Source organism: Stigmatopora argus, chromosome 5 (genome assembly GCF_051989625.1).
Source record: "Stigmatopora argus isolate UIUO_Sarg chromosome 5, RoL_Sarg_1.0, whole genome shotgun sequence".
Taxonomy (NCBI): domain Eukaryota; kingdom Metazoa; phylum Chordata; class Actinopteri; order Syngnathiformes; family Syngnathidae; genus Stigmatopora; species Stigmatopora argus.
The window spans coordinates 1,440,189-1,458,574 of record NC_135391.1 but is presented as its reverse complement, the minus strand read 5'-3'; the positions used below and the strand labels follow the sequence as shown (position 1 = coordinate 1,458,574).

General features: G+C 45.7%; 2 protein-coding genes across 9 annotated transcripts in view; both read left to right on the top strand.

The window, feature by feature from the left end:
- The window catches only part of LOC144074603 (uncharacterized), a 43,020-nt gene that overhangs the window by 11,181 nt on the left and 13,453 nt on the right, over nt 1-18,386 (top strand). For 5 of the 8 annotated variants that reach the window (XM_077601113.1, XM_077601117.1, XM_077601114.1 and 2 more), the window contains exons 3-22: nt 43-130; nt 8,276-8,319; nt 8,396-8,471; nt 9,926-10,000; nt 10,101-10,320; nt 10,410-10,637; nt 12,654-12,795; nt 12,865-13,034; nt 14,262-14,377; nt 14,458-14,621; nt 15,107-15,263; nt 15,784-15,852; nt 16,323-16,412; nt 16,489-16,626; nt 16,803-17,035; nt 17,127-17,212; nt 17,283-17,318; nt 17,689-17,736; nt 18,031-18,157; nt 18,222-18,318. In XM_077601113.1, the coding sequence (XP_077457239.1) occupies nt 43-130; nt 8,276-8,319; nt 8,396-8,471; nt 9,926-10,000; nt 10,101-10,320; nt 10,410-10,637; nt 12,654-12,795; nt 12,865-13,034; nt 14,262-14,377; nt 14,458-14,621; nt 15,107-15,263; nt 15,784-15,852; nt 16,323-16,412; nt 16,489-16,626; nt 16,803-17,035; nt 17,127-17,212; nt 17,283-17,318; nt 17,689-17,736; nt 18,031-18,157; nt 18,222-18,318 (2,404 nt within the window). The remainder of the gene's footprint in view (nt 1-42; nt 131-8,275; nt 8,320-8,395; nt 8,472-9,925; nt 10,001-10,100; nt 10,321-10,409; nt 10,638-12,653; nt 12,796-12,864; nt 13,035-14,261; nt 14,378-14,457; nt 14,622-15,106; nt 15,264-15,783; nt 15,853-16,322; nt 16,413-16,488; nt 16,627-16,802; nt 17,036-17,126; nt 17,213-17,282; nt 17,319-17,688; nt 17,737-18,030; nt 18,158-18,221; nt 18,319-18,386) is intronic. The other 3 variants (XM_077601118.1, XM_077601116.1, XM_077601119.1) reach the window with 1 other exon arrangement.
- LOC144074606 (uncharacterized) lies at nt 1,190-8,266 on the top strand. The gene is made up of 3 exons (XM_077601122.1): nt 1,190-1,386; nt 3,711-6,055; nt 7,426-8,266. Exons 2-3 carry the CDS (start codon nt 3,808-3,810, stop codon nt 7,521-7,523), a joined length of 2,346 nt encoding a protein of 781 aa, XP_077457248.1. The 5' UTR covers nt 1,190-1,386; nt 3,711-3,807; the 3' UTR covers nt 7,524-8,266.

The window sequence follows — 18,386 nt, the reverse complement described above, 5'->3', positions numbered from 1 at the left end:
TGATATATTATACCTCCATTTTTTTTTTTGTCTCCTAATCAGGGAGTCGCTGGACGATCCGCCGCTGTGTTCTCCTTCCAAAATTCGCTGGCTCAAAGCATACTACAAAGTCAAGGGCCAGCTCCTCCAGGTAAGAAGACATCTTGCTTTACCATCCCATATCCTTTCTCATCTATCCCAACGGCAGCTAGCTTGACTTTCCGCTCCGAATTTGCACTCGTTCGCGCCGATTGCGTCGGACGAGGCTTTTTTCCGCCACCAATTTGCCAATAAATAAGTAGTCAATATAATAAATAAGTAGTAGAGTTTCAAAATACACATAGATTACACCTGAACGGGTGCTTTTTTACGATACGTTGTCACTACACGGGCGAACAAACGATCTCGCTAAATTTCCATGACAGCTCCGGCACCCCCCGCGACCCTTGTGAGGCTAAAGCGGTTCAGAAAATGAATGATTGAATGGATAACAAGTGCTAATCTTGTTAGCAATTTTGCCAAGGAGTTGATGCTCATGTTTTTGTGTGGGTGTGTCGTACACACCCAAATGACTGAACTCATTTCTGGAATAACTTTGAGCCAGAATGAAGGTGGAATAGAGGGGGGGGGGGGGGGGGGGTGATGGGGGGAGCTGATGTTCGGTGGAAGGAAGAAGCCATTACATTTTGGTGTGGATCCAAGATTTTTTTTTTTCCACTTTTGTTAACATTTTTTTTTGGAAATCCCTGGCAGACCTCCGCAGTGGGAGGCGGAGTCTTTCTTGTTCCAAACAAATGTCGTTTCATGGGATGAATTGATCAAAATATGGATGCCGATCTTTATCACGCGTCGACGTCCAATCCATTTGAAGTGGGAGGGATGGCGGGGTGTTCTTTGGATTGGACGTCTATGGCCGTCCGTGGCAGTCGCAAGTTTTGTTTGGACGTTTTTATAGGCGGGTTTGACAGGCCTGCTGTGGAGGGCGGGGCCAAAGAGAGAGAATTCAAGGAGGGCGGGGCCAAAGAGAGGCCGAGGGAAAAGAGGAGATAAAAGAACGAGAAGATGAGACCAATTGGTGGAGAGAGGGAGGGACGGATGGACGGAAAGGGACAAATTGAATTAGCGGGAGAGGGAGGGAAGAAAAAAAAAAAGAAAGAAAGTGGAAAAGGTAAAGCGGAGCCAGTGAGAGAGAGAGAGAGAGAGAGAGAGAGAGAGAGAGAGAGAGAGAGAGAGAAAGTGACGGTGAAAAAAGCCAAGAGGAAGCCGAGCATCTCCATCGGCGGAGGAGGAAGAGGAAGGACCAGATGAGGAAGATGCCGCTGATCCCCATTGGATGTATGAGGAGGAGCTTTCCGTGGATTTGATTGGCAGGGCAGCCCAAATCCACTCGGAGCCTTCACGTTGCAGGTAAGTGCCCGAAAAACCTTTCTCGGGCAGACATTTGAGGAACCCATGACGGCAGTTCAGTCCGTCAAGACACTTTCTATTTTTAACCCGACGCCGTGCGCTTTTTCGACGGCGGGCAATGACCAGAAATCACGCGGGGGTGTTTAGGTCTTTGCCACCGTGACTTCTTTGGGTAGAAGAATGAGGAGGAACGAGGTGGGGGAAATCTGTTGAACTTCACACCACTTTTTATCGGCTTCAAATCCAGTTGGTCGAGCTTCGAATGAAAGACAAATAGTTGTTAACATAGCGGTTACTTTTGCCGATCAAAAAACATCATCACCTGATCCGGACCTGGCCTCCACAAACGTAGACGTTACATCACGTACACTGCAATATTAACATCTGATATGACAAGACCCACATTTTTATGTTCACATATTTCAGGTGTCATCTTGTTCTTTTTAATAATCAAAATATAAATTAAAATCAATATAATCAAAAAAACCTGCCCTTAATAGCAGTTCAGAAGATAAATGAATATTCGGTTATAGCTAAAACGAGGGTGTTTTTTTTGTGTCATGTTCTTCGCATCTCCTGTCAATCTCAGGTAATTGTTCCTCGTATTAATGATTGCAATTCCCCTTATTAAGCGATAAAAAAACATATTTAGGCACATAGAGCGCACGTAAAAGTCTAAAATTTTCTGCAAAATGGACGAGGTGCCCAATCAGTCAGTGCACTAAATTTAAGATTGTGTAGATGTCGCTGTATGATGCTGACAGCTTGACTTTTTGGGTACATTGCTTGCTGACGCGTTATATTTATATAGTAAAAAAAAGCGCATATCATGCTTAAAGCTTACAATAGCCGAAATGGGTGAAACCAGATCACTTTTACAAAAAAAGAGTTTTTACTCGCATATAAGCCGCTTTTGTCGGACAAAAAAAATGACTGGATCAAGGGTACGGTTTATCTGCTATACTCTTTTTCACCAGTAGATGTTGGTTGAGTAACATTTATTATTTGTTGGTTATTTTCTGTTTTGCAGTTTAAAAAAAAATTACAACATATTTACTCACATAAGGCGCACGTAAAAGTCTCAAATTTTCTCCAAAATGGACAAGGTGCCCAATCAGTATGCACTAAATTCAAGATTCTGTAAATGTCGCTGTTTGATGCTGAAAGCCTGACTGTTTGGGTATATTGCTTGCTGACACGCTATATTTAGATAGTGAAAGTGATTGACACGCGTATCATGTCAAAGTATGACAACTTTAGCAATCAACAATTTAGTTTTCGTCTGCGACCAGTGACCAAGACGATCCGGATTAGAGCCGAAACGGGTCAAACCAGATCAGTTTTACAAAAAAGTACTTTTTAAAAACCATTTTCACCCGTACAAAATTGCCGAAAAACGTATAAAATACGGGAAAAACGTACAATTTGACAGCTCTGGCAACTCGTTGCTTTTCTTTGTTAAGGATTTGACGTGTGGTAAACAACAAGTGGTGTGATTTACATTGGCGACCTTTTTTGACAGCAAAGGACTCTGGCGCCCACTTCCTTCCACAATGCCGACATCCAATCAATGTGTCAGTCAACAAATATAATTAAGAGTATTGTTCTCCGGCTGTAAAGTCCGCAGACTCGTAAAAAGGCAAGAGAGCTTCACCATATTGACTTTTCAGTTGGATTTATTCAATAAGGGACAGCACCTATTCATATTCACGTTAATCAACATATATCTGGAAATATGTAAGATTGTAGCCTTGTGCTAATTTCCGTCTTTCGTCCTTTGCGAGGCGGTCCGGTGGAACAAGTGGTTAGCTCGTTGGCCTCACAGTTCTGGGGTCCTGGGTTCAAATCCAGGTCGGTCCACCTGTGTGGAGTTTACATGTCCGTACATGTACTGCGTGGGTTTTCCTCTGGTACTCTGGTTTCCTCACACATTCAAAAAACTTGCATGCTAGGCTAATTCTGGGATAAATTGCTACTAGCTATGAGCGATTGGTTGTTTGTCTTTTCGTGCCCTGCGATCGACTGGCCACCGATTCAAGGTGTCCCCCCAACTCTGGCCTGAAGTCAGCTGGGATAGGCTCCAGCACCCCCCCCGTATTGTGTCCAATACTTTCAGAGCTTGCTTATTAATAGTTTCAATTGTTTTTAGTGTTGTTTTGCAGGCCCATGACCAACCTGTTAGGCCGTAAGTCGGGTCTCTCTCGATAATAACTGCTCTTAATTATTTTAGGGCGGGGCGTCCAAAACATCGTTCCTCAGATGTCTTCCTGGTTTTAAAAAAAAAATACAAATTGTACTGTATTCACTCATTTTATATCTTTTAGCCTGGTCACATCAGGCTGACTTGCCTGGATAAAAACCGTATGACGAGCGGAAAAATAGCATCAAGCTAATGACGACGTTGCGAGGAACACGATAAAAATGTTCTCCAGGAATCGCTCCGGTGGGCAACATGGAGCTAGCGTGCCCCCCAAGGGTGGCGTCAAGAGCAAGAAGCGAGCCCCCAACCCCAAAGTGGCTTTGGTCATCCGGGGGAAAATCCACCGGCTGCTGCAAGGTTCCGCCGACCACCGCCTTCCCGATTCCGAGCTCTATTACGAGGACGAAGCGGAACGGGAAAAACGCGGGAAGGATCGCCGACGGGTCCATCCCGAGGCGGGACCCGGGGACGAGGCCTGCTCCTCCGCCCTGGTGTCCAACGGGAAAGGACACGCCGGACCTCCGCAAACGCTACGCGTGGGGGAGGCGGCCCTGACTCGGGAAGGGTGTTTACGGATACCCTGCACTTTGCAGCGCAAGAGCGGGAAATCCCCCGCCGGTCGGAAGCGGATTTCATTCGAAGGTTTACTCCCCCTGTCCCCGGAGCCGCCGCCGCCCACGTCCAGCCCCCTCTCGGCGCCGGCCGAGACGAACCGGAACGGGATCTCGGCGGGTTCCCCTCGCGTTCGACCCAAGAGACCCTACTCCACCGGAGACGCCCTGGACTACGACTTGGCCCCGCCCCTCCCGGGGCCACCGGAGCCCGAGGGAGGGCGTCTGGGTGAGGAGGAATCCAGCGCCGTCATTGATCACATTCTCAAAGAGCTGCGGGGCATCAACAAGATCCAGGAGGAGATCTCAGACCTCAGGGATTACCTGACCTCCGTCAAGGGTTCCGTGGAAGAGGTCTCATCCTGCGTGGATGCCGTGTTGGTGGAAATCGAAGGGATTCGGTCCAGCGAGAAGGCGGATCAAGACCGGGGCACCTGGTCAGGGGCATCGCGCTCGGAGGACGCCACCCCCACGGCTCGCCGAAGGCCCGCTAGCGCTTACGGCAGTTTGGGGAGCGCCACGCCAAAGTCCAACCGTTTCCCGGACCTTCGCAAAGGGGAACCTCGAAGACCCAGGGCAGACGACTACTCAGTCTCCCCGATCACCGAATCGGACCATCATTTGGACCCGGAGGAACTGGAGGACACATCGGACCTCAGCTCAGACATTCCAGAAGGCGCGCTGGCCAGAAAACTGAGCTTTGGCCGAGACTGCCTGAGCACCAGTTCCTTGTCTTCTCAAAGTTCCAAGTCGGAGTCAGATTTGGAGAGACCCACGGGTCAGACAAACGCGCACTGGAGCTCCACCAATCCTCCACACGGGGGAGCCGGCGAGCATCTGTGGGATGGAGAGTCTTCTTACTCGGTGGACCCTAAAGCCGAGGCTTACTACGAAAGAGTGTTCAGTTACGATCGCTACGCCACCCGGATCTCCGGGGAACGGGACTTAGTTGAATCTGGGCGCTATCACTCTACCCCCCACGCCAGGACGTCATCACGCCGGGAGGACTGGCAAACGCGGAGGTCGAAATCCCAACCGGGCTTTCAGACAAACCTCCGAAACTACGGTGCAGAATCTTGCTCTTACCTGAAAAGTTCGGGTCATCGTTCTTTCGACGAAAATTACGGTTCCTCCAACGGGTTTAGCTACGACCAGTCCGGCAACGGCAATCATTTTAGCAGCTACGAGGAACGCTACTCGCCCTACGACAACGCCTCGGGGACGTGGGCTTCGGAGGAGAGACCCTTCGTCCCGCAGACCCCCCACAGAGTCCGTCACCACAGTCGCCGAGATCTCGAGACGGGATTCAACGTCAAGCGGATCAGTCGAGCCGTTTCCGACTTCAGTTCCGCTTTGCGTGGAGCGCTTCGGAAACTCGAGGTTCCTCCAGACCGGGATCTCGAAGAGGCAACGGATTTTGACGGGACTGGTGACCTGCCTCCCAAATCTTTTAGCTGGGACCTCGTCAGCCAAAACTTTCCCTACGAAGAAGAAGAAGACTTTCCTGCCGACGGCCTCCATTACCCAAGTTTGGAACACGTAACCTACCCCGAGTCCCCGTCCGACAGCGTAGCGGACGAGGAGAACGTTCCCGAGAACTGGCCTTCGGACCAGAACCTCAAGAGTCCGATGTCACGAGGCACCACCACCGAATCTCTGTCGGTCGAAGAACCGCAAGGACTCGTCGAAGGCAAAACGGCGGCGCCGCAACCCGAGGACCAAAACCGTGAGAGCAACCTAATGGATGAAAGCAAGATGAAATGTGGGAGGAGCTTCCAGCAGATTCTGCGGGAAAAGCGGGAGATCCGACGCAATCTGGCCAGCGCCGCCACTTCCTCACGAGAGGGTTTTGACGCAGGTAATCCTCTGAGAAACAAGCTTGTGAATTCTAAATATACATATTTATAATATAAAGCATTTTAGGTTGCGCTCGCATGTACCTAAAACCAGATTTTTGAACTGGGTCACATTCTTAGCATTGAAAAAAACACAAGTGTAGCTGAAAGTCTGACATTTTAAAATGTGTAGACAGTTTTTACAATACAAGGATTTCAATATCTAATTCTTCAAACTGACCATACTTCGCCAAAAGTTGAAGTCCGCCAAACCTGAACTGGTTCACGTACCGTTAAAATAGGCATTATAAGGACTTTGGTCTGGTTATTTTACCATTATTTTTCTTCCGGCAATACTCTCTCTATCTAGCTAGATAGCTAGCTAGAGCTAGCTAACCTCACCGCAATGTTGTCAAATATCTAGTTCTAAATATTTGTACTGATATGCTAATAGGCTAATGCTAAGCGCTAATATCAATGTATCAAATATCTCATTGTGAATATTTGTACTGATGTTTTCAAGTTTCAAAGTACGTACTTTTATAAAAAGTGGCCAACAAATGCTAAGCGCCAATGTCAATATTCTCAAATATTTTAAGCTAAATATTAGTACGGATAGTTTTAAGTTTAAAAGTATGTTCCTTTATGGAAAGTAGCCATCAAATGCTAAGCGCTAATTTCCATTTTCTCAAATATTTTAAGCTAAATATTTTTACAGATATTTTTAAGTTTAAAAGTATGTTCCATCAAGGAAAGCGGCCATCAAATGCTAAGCGCTAATTTCAATTTTCTCAAATATCTCAACCTCAATATTTCTGCTGACATTTTTAAGTTTCAAAGTACGTTCCTTTACGGAAAGCGGCCACCCAATGCTAAGCGCTAATATCAATTTGACACCATCCGTCTTGTGGTATTCACGAAAGCCAAGATTTTCCTTTCCCCGCGAGCGCCATTCATCCATCACCTGCCAGTGGCCAGAACGCCAGCCGCCCTCGTTCCAGCTGCCGCAGCCATTTGCTGAATTAGAAGGCCTGATTTATCTCCGGGGAAGACGGAGATATCAGATTATTATTCATTTTTTTATTTTCTATATATAGTCGACGGGCGCATTAATTAGCACTGACGAGCTCAGTCAGCCATTAGCGCTAAAGCTAAAGCATCTGTCGACGCTAAAGATGTCCCCGATCATCATTTTCAGGAATCGGGTAAAAAAATAACGTTAAGCTAAGTAGTATTAACTTTTAGGTGTTAGCATTCGCTGCCATTGACATTTTTGCATTGAATTAAATGCCTTTATTGTCATTATACAAGTACAATGAGATTTAAAGGTTGACCAAAAGTGAAAAGATGAATATAGAATAAAATTAGAATGATCTTTTGTATTGTGTTGCAGGTGGAAGTCAAGATGGAGATCAGGTTTCTGACTGTGTGGTTTCTCTGCCTCCCGACATTACTAACATTGCATCCCCGCAAGACCTTGTTCATCTGTAATTTGATGGAATGTTTCTTTGGCGTACGCTCGCATCCATTTTGTGCCATGTTTTGGGGTACTCAAAGTCGGCCATTTTGTTTCCGAGTGGGCATTTCAGGGTCATTTTGTCCATTCTTAGCGCTCGTTCAAAGTTAGCCTCCTTTTTCTTTAGCCGCTACCGTTAAACTGATGTTTGACAGTGGCCCGGCTAAGTGGTTAGCATGTCAGCCTCGCAGTTACGGGGTCTTGGGTTTGAATCCTGGTCGGTACACTTGTGTGGAGTTTGCATGTTTTGCCCAGGCCTGCGTGGGTTTTTTCCGGGTACTCTGGTTTCCTCCCACATTCCAAAAAACATGCATGCTAAGCTAATTGTACGCTAAATTACGCTTAGCTACGAGTGTGAGTGTGACTGGTTGTCCGTCTCCTGGCGCCCTGCGATTGGCCGGGCAACGATTCCGGGTGTCCCCAGTTAACTGGGATAGGCTCCGGCACCCCTCGCGACACTCGTGAGGTTAAGTGCTTCAGAAAATGAATAATAAAAATAATGTTTGGCAGTAATTTCTAGATATTTCGAGTGTTGACGACTCAGACCCAAACAGATCGGAGCAACGCTATCTATTGTTAGCAATCGTTAGCATGCCGTACTGAAAGTCAAGCAAGCTGCCTCGGTCCCGACCCGCTTCCATCTGCATGCTTGCGTGCCAACCATCTTTGAACCTGCCAAAAGACCAAAAACCTCGGTTTCTATGATCTTTGACTTTGTGTTTTTCAGAGCCAAGATGGCGGTCCCGACAGACAGCCGTGGACAAAACCGGGGTCAGTCATTGACTTTTCTTTTCTAGCTATAGCCAAATTGTTTGCATATTCATCCATGGCCCTTTTTTAATTCTAGGGAAAACACAACGTTTGGCATCGACAGCATGCCAGAACTTCCTAAAAGAAGGCCCATTCCACTTGTTAGTGAAGTGGTGAGTATTTAGCACAACATATAGTATACACATACATATAGGAGTGTACATATATACGCACTAATATAGTGTGTGTGTGTGTGTGTGTGTGTGTGTGTGTGTGTGTGTGTGTGTGTGTGTGTGTGTGTGTGTGTGTGTGATTGGCTGATGAAATAATGCACCGAACATTTTTGGTGCCCAGATGTGACTTTTGCATCTCCAAATTTTAAAATATTGGAGTCTCATACTAAAAATGTACTATAGCATTACAATGCACACAATTGCTAAATGCTATGCTAATGTAGACAAATCAACCCAGACTGCCAGAAGAAGCTCTTTTAGCCATTTGAGTGCAACAATGCTAACGCTTAAATCTCTTTTAGCCGCTTGCTCATCTGTAACCTTTTTACTTTGTTCTTCCTCCTCCTCATTCTCCTCCTCCTCCTCCTCTTCTCTTTGCTTCCAGGCAATGGTGAGTAAAGCATACAAACAGTAGCTGTTGTATTTTGAATGATGTGGGACCAGCCCGCACACTTTTTGATTGTTTTTTGTTGAAATATTCAGCTAAGAGACGCCTACACCTTCCCTCTCTTTTGACACTGCTTCTCACAATAACAAATCATCAAAGTATAATCACAGCAAAACGATAAAGGGAGTCCTTGCACTCATTTTCAAGATTTTCCCACTCATGACTCATAATTATTACGTTGTTTATTCAAGGTTTTCGGGGGATTTTGTCTGTGTCGTCGTGTTAAAAATCCTTGATTATTTTTCGGACTATAAGTCGCACTTTTTTCATAGTTTGTCTGTACTTGCGACTAATTCTCAAGTGCAATTTATATTTGTTTTTTTCTCCACTCTGAAAAAACTGTTATGCTAACAGGTGCCTATTTACCCTGTTTTACTCGTATATAAGCCGTATTTGGATAAATATATATACAATACGGCAAAGTCAAAGCGCCGTAACGCAAGACAATGCGGCTGATACGGTCATTTATTTCAAAATAGAGAAAAGATGAACCGATAAAATGCTAAAAAATGTATTTTGATGTCTATGAATGAAATTCAGGAAAACATAAAGCGTATAAAGCGTGAAAAAACTCACTTACTTGTGCCTGCCACATACGAGAGAAATTGTAAAAGGCAATTTTCTGAGTACGGCTTATACGCAGAGGCGGTCAATATGCAAAAATATACAGTAAATATTTTTCCCTCGTCTTTCTTTAGACTTTGTCTGGTGCGACTTTTAGTCCGAAAAATACAGTGTTTGATTGGGCAATTTTTAGAGATGGTTACCAGGGGTCAGGGAATCGAACCCGGCACCTCTGCCAACCTTCTCTACCTCTGAGCCAGGCTGCCCTTTGTGCCAAAGTTTTGTTATTAACCCTAATCATCACGGATTAAAGTCAATAAAGTTGCACCGCTAAAGTTGAACTTTGTCCGAGATCACCCCAATTCTGGATTCTTCTTCCCAGACCATGATCCAGTCCAGAAAGGCAGGCCTGTCGCACACGATGGCCACGCGGACCTCCCTGAAGGACAAAGATCTTGTAAGTCCCCGTTGTCCAATTTTCCCAATCTCTCCCGAGAACGAAAAACTCGGATTTTCTCGTGGTTTTGCTGTATTTGACCGCTGATGGTTTCCCACAGAAAAGCCACGCGTACAAGAAAACGCTTCAGGCTCTCATCTATCCCATCTCTTGCACCACGCCGCACAACTTTGAGGTGTGGACCGCCACCACGCCCACCTACTGTTACGAGTGCGAGGGCCTGCTGTGGGGCCTGGCCCGGCAGGGCGTGCGCTGTGCCGAGTGCGGCGTCAAAGTCCACGAGAAGTGCCAGGAACTGCTCAACGCCGACTGCCTGCAACGTGAGCGTGCGAAGGCATCCGTTCGTCCGTCCGAATCGCTATCCCGCTTCGTGTCCGAATCTTTCCCCGTTTCCGCTGGCCTTCTTCAGGGGCGGCGGAGAAGAGCTCCAAGACGGGAGCGGAGGACCGGACGCAGCACATCATCAAGGCCATGAAGAACCAGATGAAGATTCGCGAGCAGAACAAGCCGGAGATTTTTGAGGAGATCCGCCGAGTGTTCGGGATCTCCAAGACGCTCCACGGCCAGCACATGAAGAACGTCAAGCAGAACGTCTTGGACGGGACTTCCAATTGGTCGGCCAGGATCACCGTCAATGGTATGTGTGTGTGTGTTCTCTAATCGTATCGACCGGTATCCGGGTAGGGTAGGGTTGGATATGGTAGGGTCGGGTAGGGTAGGGTCGGATAGGGTAGGGTCAGGTTAGGGTGGGGTAGGGTGGGGTAGGATAGGGTGGGGTAGGGTAGGGTCGGCATTCGATAGGGTCGGGTCGGGTAAGGCCTGTGTTGTGTAGTTAGAGTAAGACTAAGGTAGGGTAAGTCGGGCAGAGTAATAATAGGTTAAGGATAGAATGTGGTAGACTAGTGTCAGAGTAGAGTAGAGTAATAGTAGATTAAGGATAGTATGATAGACGAGGGTAGAGTAACCATTCGTTAGGGTAGGGTAATGGTTGTGTTGTGTAGTTATGGTAAGAGTACGGTAGAGTAATGGTAGGTTAAGGCTGGAGTATGGTAGACTAGGGTAGAATAAGCATTCATTAGGTTAGGGTAAGGGTTGTGTTGTGTAGTTAGGGTATGAGTAGTGATATACTAACGGTAGATGGATTATGGTAGACTAGGGTAGAGTAAGCATTTGTTAGGGTAGGGTAACAGTTGTGCTGTGTAATTATTGTAAGAGTGTGGTAGAGTAATGGTAGTTTGGGATTGATTATGTAGACTAGGGTAAGAGTAGGGTAGAGTAAGGATGGAGTATGGTAGACTAGGGTAGAATAAGCATTTATTAGGGTAGGGTAAGGGTTGTGTCGTGTAGTTAGGGTAAGAGTAGTGATATATTTATGATAGGTTAAGGATAGTTTATGTATGGTAGACTAGGGCAAGAGTATGGTAGAGTAATGGTAGGTTAAGGATAGAGTATGGTAGATTCGGGGAAGGGTATGGTAGGGTAGAGTAGGGGAAGGCCCATGACACGCTGGTTAGTCATTCTGAAATCGGACCCAAAGCTGTTTTTCTTGAGCTTTTTGTGAGTTGTGTGGCAATTCCCATTACCTGAGATCAGACCTGCTTGTGAAAAGTGTGAAACTGTCATCTCTCATTGCAAATACACGTCAAGCATGTCAGTGAATGAGTGCAATTCTCAACTGGAACCCGCCTAACTCTTATCTTTGGGGTCACGTTGCGTGTCATCTGCATTTCTTCATCTACACACAAGATTTTAGTTTAAACCCCGGTCATTTTCAAAGTCTTTTCTGGAGTTGATTGCTGTGTTGCTGCAGCTGTTAGTATCTCCAGACCAGTCACTACCGCTAAGCTAAGTCAACACCAGTTCCCTGGCTAATGGGCCCTTGTCGTACGTAACGTCTGTAGATCGGCGTCCAGCGCCAACCCGAGCAAGTTCACCCCGTCGCCGCATCCAGGGTGCCACTGTTACCAGGGCAACCTGACACGTGGCAGCTGTTGTTGCTGTGGCAACCATCACACCTTGTCTCCGAAGCCCATCAAAGGCGGAGACACCATTCAGGCTCTGGCTTTTTATTTTCTTTATCAGTTCATGCTGGAGTTACGTGGAAATCATGGCGCAATTTGGCCCAAGAATTCGTCACGTTTTTCACTTATTCACTCGTTCCCTATTAAGTTAGTAGTTACAAGAGTGTTATTTTGCATTGTTTTGTTTATTTAAAAAAAACATTACATCCCAATACCAAATAAAATACCCAAGTGTCTCTAAAAAAACCCAAAAATGTACAATTAACGTAATTTATAATACACCACCTCAGCAATTATCACATTATCTTAACTTAGCATTCACAACAGAGCTCTAGTGCTTAGTGAATAAAGTGTATCTGCTAGCGTTAGCTATTAGCCACTCAGGATTAGCCATAGCCTCGTGCTAATGAGTAATTAGCACAATATTTACACACAATTACAAGGCATACAACAATATTCAACACAGAGGTCAGTGTTTCCTACCGAATTGAAAGAAAGTAAACACTTTCAAAACAAACCATCACATCGCTATTGGAATTGAATGAATCGTCGAATCGGCAAAATTTAATTTATCTATTTGAATCACAAGATTTAATCTAGTTTGATCTCTTTGTTGTCTTTCTGTTGATTAGTTGTGAGTGCTCAGGGTCTCCAGGCCAAAGACCGGACCGGGTCCAGTGACCCCTACGTCACCATCCAGGTAGGAAAGACCAAGAAGAGGACAAAGACCATCTACGGGAACTTGAACCCGGTCTGGGAGGAAAAATTCAGCTTGTAAGTAGTGGCCCTCCTCGTCTTTGTTTCCGTTCGGGTCATTTGACGGCTCGCTTCGATCTTTTCCAGCGAGTGCCGTAACTCGTCCGACCGCGTGAAACTGCGCGTCTGGGACGAGGACGACGACATCAAGTCGCGGGTGAAGCAGCGGCTCAAGAGGGAGTCCGACGACTTCCTGGGACAGAGCATCATCGAGGTCCGCACGCTCAGCGGCGAAATGGACGTCTGGTACCATCTGGGTATGCTATGCTTCTCCAGGGCCTCACGCGCGACACTGCGTACCGTATTTATTCCAGTATAACCCGCAAAATGTTGTACCAAAAAAATGTGACCTTGGAGTCCTGTGGGAATTTATCCTCCCCGACTTTATAAAAACTTCATAGCCTTCATCTGGGATCTACTACGATTGATTGTTTTCCAGTATAGAACAATTTTGTAAGTAGAGGTATCACCGTAGAGCAAGGGTGTCAGACTTGGGTTGGTTCGCGGGCCGCTTTAACGTCAACTTGATTTCACATGGGCCATTTTAGATATAATATTTAGATTTTTTTAAATAAATTGATTAAATGAACTGGATGAAAGGCCCTGAATATTCAGTTTTTTTTATAGATCTAAAACAATGTTTATTTGAGCTTTTTTATATATTTTTAGATTTCACAAAATGATTTTTGAACTAAAAACACAGAAAAGAATGATTAAAAAATGACAAGTATTGATTTAAAAGGGGGAAAATCAGGAAATTTAATATACATCTATACCAGGGGTCAGGAACATTTTTGACGAAGAGAGCCATAAACAATTCCTATTTTGGAAAGTTATTCCTTAAGAGCCATACTCCAAATTTAAGTCAAGTGGAAAAAAAAGAATACTTTTGACAACATTCTTATGCGGTTGCTAATCAATGAGTATGCATTTTAGCAGTCTAATGCAAAAAAAGAAGATTAAAGCAGCACTGGACATAGTATCTCAGTTCTGTCACCAGCAGGTTCCATATTTGAGCTCACAGGTTAGCAAAGAGCCAGATGCACCCATCAAAAGAGCCACATGTGGCTCCCGAGCCATAGGTTCCCTACCCCTGATCTATACTCTTCATTTGAATTTGATCCTAAAACAGAAAGTCAGCACTCATGATTTACTTTCCCGGGCCACACAAAATGATGCGGCGGGACAGATTTGGCCCCCGGGCCGCCACTTTGACACCTCTACCATAGAGAATCCATATGAGGGTACCCCTACTTACAGAATTAACTAATTCCAATGAAACTTGGATTTTTCGTCACAAATTATGGGTGCGCGTTATACATGGGTGCACGTTGCACTCGAATAAATACTGTATTTTTTGTTTTGGATTTTTTTTTGTCATTACATTTTAAAAATTACATTTTTTCAAATCCCAGATCTAGTTTCATGTCGCTCATTTTCTATATGCAAACTAAATGTGGCATTTTATTTTTTGCCTCCTGCAGAAAAGCGAACCGATAAATCGGCCGTGTCCGGCGCCATTCGCCTTCACATCAGCGTGGAGATTGAAGGCGAGGAAAAGGGGGCGCCGTACCACACCCAGTACACCTGCCTCCACGAGGTGAGGCGCTCGCTACCTTTCCGTTCCAGGGTCCAAGGTGGAAAAGGTACCAGAAGGTCCGTTGCGATCCCTCCCGACAGAATATTTTCCACTTGGTGACCGACGTGGAGGGGGGTGGCCTTGTCAAGTTCCCCACGGTGCAGGGTGACGAAGCCTGGAAAGTTTTCTTTGACGAGGTGCAGCAGGAAGTTGTGGATGAATTCGCCATGCGCTACGGCATCGAGTCCATCTACCAGGCCATGACGTAAGTCCATCCTTCACCATTAGCGCTGTCGCTAGCTTGGCTAGATGCTGTTTTGGGTTAAAAAAACAATCTGTACTTTGCCAAAAGTTTGCATAACATAAAAAAATGTTCACATAACATTAAAAAAGTCATATTTTTGCCAAGGGTGGTTGAGTGGTTAGCGTATCGGCTTCACAGTGGCGGATCTGGGTTCAAATCCAGGTCAGTCCACCTGTGTGGAGTTTGCATGTTCTCCCCAGGCCTGTGTGGGTTTTCTCCGGGTACTCTGGTTTCCTCCCACACTCCAAAAACATGCATGCTAGGCTAACTGTAAGCTAAATTGCCCCTAGCTAGGAGGTGTGATTGGTTGTCTGTTTTCCTCCTTGTGCCCTGTGATTGGCTGGCCCCGAAGTCGGCTGGGATAGGCTCCAGCACCCCTAATGAGGATCAAGCACCGCAATAACATCACCTCCATTTCATCACCGAACTTGGTGTTTTTCCTTCAGCCACTTCTCGTGCCTGTCGTCCAAGTACATGTTGTCGGGGGTGCCGGCCGTCATGAGCACCTTGCTGGCCAACATCAACGCCTTCTACGCGCACCCCAGCGCCACCATCACGTCCAGCGTCTCCGCACCCGCACGCTTCGCCGCCTCAAACTTCGGGGTGAGTCCGCCAAATTATTTTTAAAATACAGTCGTACCTCTACTTACGAAAATAACTGGTTCCGAGACTTTTTTCGTAACTTGAACATTTCGTAAGTAGAGGTGTACTTTATATGTAAATCCTCTCATTTGTTCCAAAGCCCTCACAGAACTACCAACTAAACCCTTTAAAATTGGTCAGTGTCCCTATTTTGTATGAAAGATGTGAGAAACACCCAAATGTTATAGATGTAATTCCCGTGTTTGTCCGCCAGATGGCGCCAAGTGCGCGTTCTAGCAGGGCCGAAAGCCGTTCACTTTGTAGTACATTTTAGATGTGTGTGTGTGCATTTGTAGTTTTTAATCGCTTAATAAGGGGATTTCAAAATAAAATAATGGATAAGGAAATGCATTTACTTTTTGGGGGATTTTTCGTATCTTGGATATTTTTCGTACCTCGAGTCACACATTTGCGTATCAAAAACTTTAATGGGGATTTTTAAAGACACCAAGAAATGATGTTTTTTATTTGTTTCCAACAGAGGGATCGTTTTGTCAAACTTTTGGATCAGCTGCACAATTCGCTGCGGATTGACCTATCCATGTACCGGGTGAGTGAGTCACCAATAACCATAAAAATATGAATCTTTGTGAGCAAGTTTGGATCAAAATAATCTGCAGAAAAACTTTAATTTACAATTTTGGATGTAATATTTTTTTCACCTTGGAATGATCCTTTACAATATATAAAAACAAACAAAAAGTATATCTACTACCGTATTCTTCGGACTATAAGTCGCACCGTCATCAGTCATCCATCAATCATTCATATTGGCCAAAAAAATGCACAATGAAAGGCAACAAAAATAGATGTAACTTGTATTTTGGGGTAAAATTGGGACTACCACACTTGTTAATGCATCAAATGAGCATTTTTGGGGGATAACTATAGCCTTAAAAACCCCACACCATTAACTATTGAAAAAAATACAAAGACACATCAGGCAAACTACGAAAAAGTGTGACTTTTAATCGGGAAAACACTTGCTTTCCATTGATTGACATTAAGCTGTTTCCTCAGAACAACTTTCCGGCCAGCTGTAAGCCCCGCCTCCAGGATCTCAAGTCCACGGTGGACCTTCTGACCAGTATTGCCTTCTTTCGGATGAAGGTGCGAAGTGGAGGGCTAAAAAAGCGGCTCGCAATGGGATGGACGTGAGTGACGCCATTTAAAAAATCTTCTTCAGGTGCTGGAGCTGTCCAGCCCCCCCAGGGCCTCGGCGGTGGTCCGCGACTGCGTCAAGGCCTGCCTGAACTCCACCTACGAGTACATCTTCAACAACTGCCTGGACCTCTTCAACCGCCAGTTCCAGACCGTCTCCCCCGTAAGTCCTACTTTGGTTTTTCTTGGAGTCGAAATTAAACCCCATCGAGATTTGCCTTCCGAAAAAAAAAATAGGGGCGGGAACACGAACGCTATCAAAATTTGGGATGTGTCCCGATCACGTGATCAAAAATCGTTTTTAGGAAATTGACGGTGTAGCTCGTGTTGTTTTTGCAGCCTGAGATAGAAAAGGAGACAAAACAGAAGAAGAAAAAGGACAAAGTGGAGGGTGAAGAAGGGGAGGAAGAGGAGGAGGAGGGCGAGGAAGAGGAGGAGGACAAAAAAGAGAAGGATCCTGGTGAGGAGCAAGGCCCGAGCATCCAGAATCTGGACTTCTGGCCCAAACTCATCACGCTCATCGTTTCCATCATCGAGGAGGACAAAGGCTCCTACACGCCCATCATCAACCAGTTAGTCTTCTTCTTCTTCCTCTTTATAAAACATAATTACATTTGAGACAGGAAGTGGGGTTTTTTTTACACCCCATTGCGCCCTCTTCAGGTTTCCCCAGGAACTCAATGTGGGGAAAGTCAGCGCCGAGGTGATGTGGACGCTCTTCGCGCAGGATGTCAAGTATGCTCTGGAGGGTAAGAATCATTTAGGAATTATGAATATTGGAATATATATGAATTTTGATGATAATTTTGGTTCCTTCAGTTTTGTTTAAAAGCAAAAGCCAACACAGGAAGGCTGGTGAGCGGCGCTTGTTAGCATTGTTTGCACGTTAGCTGTTTCTGTTGGTTCTAGAATCTAGAAAATGGTGACTATATTTTCATTATTGTTTATAAAGAAAGACGACAGAGCTCTTTTAATATTATTCCCCGCCATTGATGGCATTTGGACTCATCACGTGGATTGGACGGGTTTTGCTGTCAATGGTAGCGTTAGCAATGTGTTGGTGAAAGTGTGTTTGGAGCTTAGCAATCCATCATCCTAGCTTTTTTTCTCCGTAAAGTTCATCGTCATCGTCATCTTTTTCCTTTTCATCGCCGCTGTCATTGTTTTTTTTTGTTTGTGTCTTTGTATTTTTATATTTTCTTTTGCCATTCTGTCGCCACGGCAGCGGCGGCTCACGACACCTTCCGCATCCGCAGAATAGACTTCCAGAATGGTAAGAGGACGGAATTTATGTCCAAGGATGACTCATTGACGTAGTTGTTAGAGAAAGTTTAGCGCTAGCATGAAATGCTAACGGCTAGTTGCTGAAATTAATGGCCGAATGAAAGCTAACCGGCGCACGGTTAGCAAAACTGGGCCGTTTGGAATGATAAGTGGTTCGAGAATGAGGTTTTGCCGGTGGAACGCGGGTCAATTTTGGACTCGGACGGATTTTGGGACGCCGTCATGGCGGCCATTGACCGAAGCGGGTCGGCGCAGGAGGCTAATTTGGTTTCGCGTTTGACAGAGCACGACCATCGTCGACTGTGCAAGGCGACCGACTACATGAATCTTCACTTCAAGGTCAAGTGGCTGTACGACGAATACGTCCGCGATCTCCCCGCCCACGCCAACGCCGTTCCCGAGTATCCTTCGTAAGACGCCGCTCGGCCGATTCGTCTTGGCGACCGCCGTCCTCATTTTTGTTTTGCTTCCCAGGTGGTTCTGCCATTTTGTCTTGGCCTGGCTGGCCGAGAACGAAGACGTTTCCATGGAGTTCATGCACGGGGCGTTGGAGAGGGACAAGAGGGACGGCGTGAGTATGAAAATAAATAAAAACAAAAAAATAGCCCGGTGGTTCCTCGACCAAAAATCTGCTCCGTT

Bases quoted from the DNA above. Each gene is read 5' to 3' on its own strand.
- LOC144074606 (XM_077601122.1), top strand. From the start codon at position 3,808: ATGTTCTCCAGGAATCGCTCCGGTGGGCAACATGGAGCTAGCGTGCCC. The intron at 6,056-7,425 runs GTAATCCTCTGA...ATTGTGTTGCAG, and splicing joins ACGAGAGGGTTTTGACGCAG to GTGGAAGTCAAGATGGAGAT.